This window comes from Bos javanicus, chromosome 15, assembly GCF_032452875.1.
Source record: "Bos javanicus breed banteng chromosome 15, ARS-OSU_banteng_1.0, whole genome shotgun sequence".
NCBI lineage: Eukaryota > Metazoa > Chordata > Mammalia > Artiodactyla > Bovidae > Bos > Bos javanicus.
The window spans coordinates 39,284,381-39,290,338 of NC_083882.1; the positions used below are offsets into that span (position 1 = coordinate 39,284,381).

The window sequence follows — 5,958 nt, forward strand, 5'->3', positions numbered from 1 at the left end:
CCGTCTTTCACTGTCTCCCAGAGTTTCCTCAGATTCATGTCCATTGAGTCTGTGATGCTATCCAACCATCTTATTCTCTGCCACTTCCTTCTCCTTTTGCTATCTTTCCCAGCATCAGGGTCCTTTCCGATGAGTCGGCTCTTCGAATCAGGCAGCAAAAGTACTGGAGATTCAGCATCAGCGTCAGTCCTTCCAATGAATATTCAAGGCTGATTTCTTTTAGAATTACTAAAGGAATATATTATACATATTATATATTTATAAATATATAACACATATATATTTAATATATATATAATAAATATATAATATATATTTATAAATATTTTATATTTTATATAAAATATACATTTTGTAAATATATAATATATATTTATAAACATATAATATATATAATATATTCCTTTTTGGAATATAGAGTCATTAATCCAGTCAGAATTACAATTCACTATTTGTTAGAAATCTTTGCATAAACACTTTTCCCAGCCCACGCTGTTTTGCTTTTAATATCCAATTATCTAAAATTTAAGAAGAATGAGCACCGCCCCATGGGAGTGTGTATGCTGCTCTATGATCCTATGGTTAAAATTCAGAGAATTGGGAGTGACGTCATCTGTAACAATAAAAAAGCTTCTCAGTGTGGAAGACTTATATATATAAAAGTCACATTGAAGGGTCTACAGCTCAATTTATCAGCCTTCTCAGGTTTACTCAACTTTGAGAAAGCATCAGCTGCTAATACGTTTGAAAGAAGATCGTATCCTAAGACGTGTGGTGAGTAGTCTTTATTTTCTCTTTTAAGTTTCCATGAGTTCTTTTCTTACAATCAAGTAGTCATTTAATATGTACCATTTCCTACTAATATCATGCTGTTTGTTAAAAGTAAAATGTTAAGGGAGGGTTTGAATTATATTTAATATTAAAATGCCACAATAAAAAATAAATTTATGCCACTAAAATATTGTTGAAACACTTATTTTTGTGATTAAAGTATTTTGAGAGGCCTTGCTTTTTTTTTTTTTTTTAACTCATCTGCAATTACATGGAAATAATTAAAATTTGGCATGATGTGCTTTAATGATATCTTGTTAAAATTTTGATATAAAGCAGCCTAGTGAGAAATGAATAATCCTGATTTAAATAATCAATGTAAATTTATGTCTCTGAGTTAAAATTCCATTTTCCCCACATAATATCCTCACAGAGAGCTCAGTCTGTGTACTATAGTTGGAGAAACTGTTTTACTGCTGAATATTTGGTCCCTTCACATAGAACCTTTTCTAGTTTTCTATCTGAAAACTACACATGAATTTTAAGGATGTTTCGCGCGCTTCTAATGACCTTCTTGTGAGAAGCGCGCCTCTCAGTTGAGAATAGGAAAGAAAGGCAGACGCACTAGGTGAGTGTGGCGGAGCTGGGGCAGACTCCTGTCCTCTGCTACAGTGATCTTTTCTCATGTAAACCAAAATGAAGACTATCCATTTGGTGCTCCTTCAATAGCTTATATTGCACAGTGAAAACAAATATAGTAGGTTATAATGGCCCTTATGCTACTTCTAAATGACGCAGTTTCCCACAGCCACCCTATGTGTATGTTAAATGGAGAACATTAAGTATTAAGAAAAGGCACTTCTATCATGAAAGCTATTGCAGTTGTTGAAATGCAGACTAAGGTAAGACTTTTCTATTTTGAGATAAAAAGCTTAAAAGCAAAAGAGCAAAATTCTAAACATTATACTCAAACAAAATTGTTAATAAAATGAGCTGAAAAGATAAGATACAGACAAGCATTTTATATGGAATCAAAGCTCTAAATTTGTATAACAAGTAATTAATTAGATGATGCTTAAATGCTTTGACACATTCTTTTTAATGCTAGGAGAACTCTGTGTTAAGTTAGTAAAAAATCTCTAAATCAGAACCTATTAATTTGGCATTTATAGTTATCATGACATTGAAAGGAAGTCTACTTATGAAAAAGAAATTTGCTAAGTAAACAGACGCTGTTGACAATTTACCTAATTAAGAGAAGTAGCTATTTTCAAGCAAATTAGAAGCATTTAGTCATAATTAATACAAAATGTGGGAGGAAATTCTAAACAGTGAACTTTTTGATTCTTCACATAGCTTAAAATTCATATAACTTGCACAAGAACTCTCAAAAAGATACCTAAAAAAGTAAAACTCATCTGTCTCATTTCTAAGCCAATTGGGTTATACTTACTATATACTAATTATGTGTATATATATAATATACAGTAATTATGTGTATATATATAATATACAGTAATTATGTGTATATATATATAATATATAAACTGTAAAATAAAGAGACTGATTCCAAAAGTCTCTCACAAAAAACAATCCAATTAGTCACTGTCACACTCTGTGCAAACTTGTATGGTTATAAATATAAACTACTATAAATTTAATTGTACAGTTTGGAATATTAAAAGTATTTTTAAATACCTCCATTTTTCTTTTTCTTTTTTAGTTAATATGATGTCTGCAAAAGACATGGTTAAGGTAATGATTGTCATGTTTGCCATCTGTTTTCTTGCAAGATCAGATGGGAAGTCTGTTAAGTAAGTACCATAGCCTATTCTGCATGGTGAGGTCAGGGGAATTGGATTTTTAAGGTTGGCTTTATGATTTGGAAGAGGGGAACTAATGGAGTGATCCTCTCTGATCCTGTTCCCTCCAGGAAGAGAGCTGTGAGTGAAATACAGTTTATGCATAACCTGGGCAAACATCTGAGCTCCATGGAAAGAGTGGAATGGCTGCGGAAAAAGCTACAGGATGTGCACAACTTTGTTGCCCTTGGAGCTTCTATAGCTTACAGAGATGGTAGTTCCCAGAGACCTCGAAAAAAGGAAGACAATGTCCTGGTTGAGAGCCATCAGAAAAGTCTTGGAGAAGCAGACAAAGCTGATGTGGATGTATTAATTAAAGCTAAACCCCAGTGAAAACAGATATGATCAGATCACTGTTCTAGACAGCATAGGGCAACAATATTACATGCTGCTAATGTGTTCACCTTCTATTAAGTGCCAGTATTTCTATGACCAACCTTTATTGCTAACTGTGATACCTACAATTTTAATTGAGTATTTTGATTCTACTTTATTCATCTAAGAGCTCTTTTAATAATTCTATTTCTATTGATTCCAAATAAATGAAGTTAAGTATTTCTCACTTGTTATAAAAATATCTTTTGGTTATGAGTAACACCAATATGTTAAAATTGATCATGACTAAGAACAACAACACAAAATGTTTTTTTAACCATATGTTTCACATTCTGATATTTTGAAATTATCCTTTTAATCTTATCAAGTACCAGCTCCCTGAATCATTACTAGCTTGATATTATTAACCTCTTCACTTCAGGAAAGGAATTGAAATGCTTAGCAAGGAGAGGCAGAAAGTGGTCAGAAACATGGCAAAAGCATTTGCCTATACACAAAGCCACGGAGCATATCCCTAGACTGGAGGTCAAATTGCAATAGCGTAGAATTTTTGTATTTAAAAGAATATAGCTGTTCATTTGTCCTTCATCACATGCATTTTTAATAAAGTGAACTGACTTAATCAAAGACAATTTAGAATATCAATGGTCGTTATGGGGAACTTTTGAAATCCCCAAACTCAATCTTCTTAAAACCAATTTGGATTACCATAGCTCTAAGATTTCCAAAACTGAATGAAATTTCTATTTTGATTGGTATTTTGAGGCCTGTAAATATCATCAGCACCCTAAAATTGCCTCTTTACAAAGTAGGATTTTAAGATTAACTGAAGCAAACAAGTAACTAAGGAAAGATAAGGTGACTTCAGAAGCCTCATGCTCCTCCTTTTGGCTCCTTATGATCAGGCTTCACCTTCCCTTCTGTACTACCCACTCCTTCTCTACACCCTCAGCTCCCCCATATTAATTCTGTCACTGAACTGTCCTATTTCTTTAAAACACTCCCCACTCCCTTTTCCTCTGAATTTATCAGAACCTGTCCCCTTAAAATTAAGCCTTCTGAGGACCCAAAGGCCAAACCCTGAATTTCTTATATTCCCTGGACTAAAGATGAATTGCAAGTCATAGTCAAAGATTTTCCCAAAGTAACTGAAGATCTTCACAGATTTGCTGAGGAATTTAATATAGTTTTTCATACTTGTCAATCATGTTTCTCTGACTTAGTTCATATGCTCGCTGGTAAAGGCCAGGCCCACCCAGCACTGCATGGAAATTGCTAATTGGAAAAGGAGAAGGAAGAGGAGGAGGAGCGGATGAGAAAGAGGAATAAGAATCCAGATTAGCAACCTTGGGAAGTCAAGGCTGTGGTGGGTAGAAGAGTGCATGTAAGGCTATTTTCGGTTGTCCACCCTTGGAATTAAGTCCCAAGAAACAGGGCATGTAAAGCAGAAAACTACTCAGATTCCTGAAAAATAAAGGTTTTTGTTTAAAAAAAGAAAGAAAGAAAGAAAATTCCTAATTGGAAATATCCTGAAAGGTCTCTAGAATTGCCACTGGAAGACCAGCTGCTAATTTATTATAAGATCAGGCTTGGACAGTTGCTGAGTAACTTCATGGAGCAATTCCTAGGGCTTTTCCAAATCCTGTTGGTTGCAGCAAACTTTAGGTTTGCACAAAATATCTGATGAATCTGTTCATGACTGTTACAATTGACTTCAGATTACTTTAAAGAAAATTCTGGTCTTCCTTCAGACGTTTATTCCACATTCCACCTGGGTAGCTTTAACTTTATGTTTATTAAGGAGTTGAACTAGAATCTTTCCTATCTAGCAAAAAAGATCAGGGTGGAATGAGAAACTATGTCCACTCCAGACTTACTTAATCTGATAAACTTGCTCTCTTGCCCTCTAGATGATTCACCTAAAAGAAATACCACTAGGGAGGGAATTTCCTGATAGTCCAGTGTTTAAGACTCAGTGCTTTCAGTGCTATGGCCTGGGTTAGATCCCTAGCGAGGGAACTAAAATACTACAAGCCATGTGGAATGACCAAAAAAACCCAAAACAAACAAAGCAAAATTAAGATTAATTTTTAATCTTCAAATCCAGCAAAGACCCTGTAAACAAAACCCTTCTAGTTTCTATTATTGCAAAGAACTAGGACACTGGGAAAAGGCTTTCCAGGTGGCTCAGTGGTAAAGAATCTACCTGCAATGCAGGAGATATAGGAGATGTGGTTTTGATCCCAGATTAGGGAAGATTCCCTGGAGAAGGAAAAGGTAGCCTGCTCCAGCATTCTTGCCTGGAAAATCCCACTGACAGAGGAGCCTGATGGGCTAACACAGCAACTAAACGACAGCACCATACATTCAAGTGTTTTAGGCACCTTCAGCCTTCTGACAAGTCTTTCCAACAGCCTCCCAATCCTTAATGGTGGGTCTCTGAGAAACTACAGGAGCTTTTCCCAAATATCCATCTTAATCTGCTTGGAGAAATGTTTCTCCAGATTGGGTATAAATTTCTTCCAGTCCTAACTGACACCAGAACCACACTCTCTGCTGCTCAACTTCACTAGTATAAAACAGCACCTGCCTCAAAGTACTAAATCAGTTCAAATGGGGGGATCACTATTCAGCCTCAAGAGATGCCTGTCTCCGAAACTGTTTCCTTTTGTTTGGCCCTTTGGGAGGTATACTCCCTTTTCTTCTTATTACCTCAACCCCATTCACATATCAGGCTTAGATTTCTTAGAGAAGTATCATGCTGGAATTTCTTTTTTCCAGAAGGATAAAGGATAAATAATTCTAGAACTTGACAGTTGTCATTAAAGTAACCAACCAGGTGAATTAAATAACCCCTTGATAGCTCAGTTGGTATAGAATCACCTTCAATGCAGGAGACCCTGGTTCAATTCCTGGGTTGGGACGATCCACTGGATAAGGGATAGGCTACCTACTCCAGTATTCTTGGACTTTGCTTGTGTCTCAGCTG

The 5,958-nt window shown here is 35.4% G+C and overlaps 1 protein-coding gene across 2 annotated transcripts; it reads left to right on the plus strand.

Moving 5' to 3' along the window:
- The first annotated feature begins 437 nt into the window (after window positions 1–437).
- On the plus strand, window positions 438–2,973 carry PTH (parathyroid hormone). 2 transcript variants are annotated; one of them, XM_061439706.1, is made up of 3 exons: window positions 438–639; window positions 2,495–2,585; window positions 2,705–2,973. In XM_061439706.1, the coding sequence occupies exons 1-3, from the start codon at window positions 549–551 to the stop codon at window positions 2,964–2,966; spliced, it is 444 nt and encodes a 147-aa protein (XP_061295690.1). In that variant the 5' UTR covers window positions 438–548; the 3' UTR covers window positions 2,967–2,973. The 2 variants fall into 2 exon arrangements, with proteins under 2 accessions (XP_061295690.1, XP_061295689.1); XM_061439705.1 differs by having other exon boundaries at window positions 620–774.
- Window positions 2,974–5,958: the final 2,985 nt, after the last annotated feature.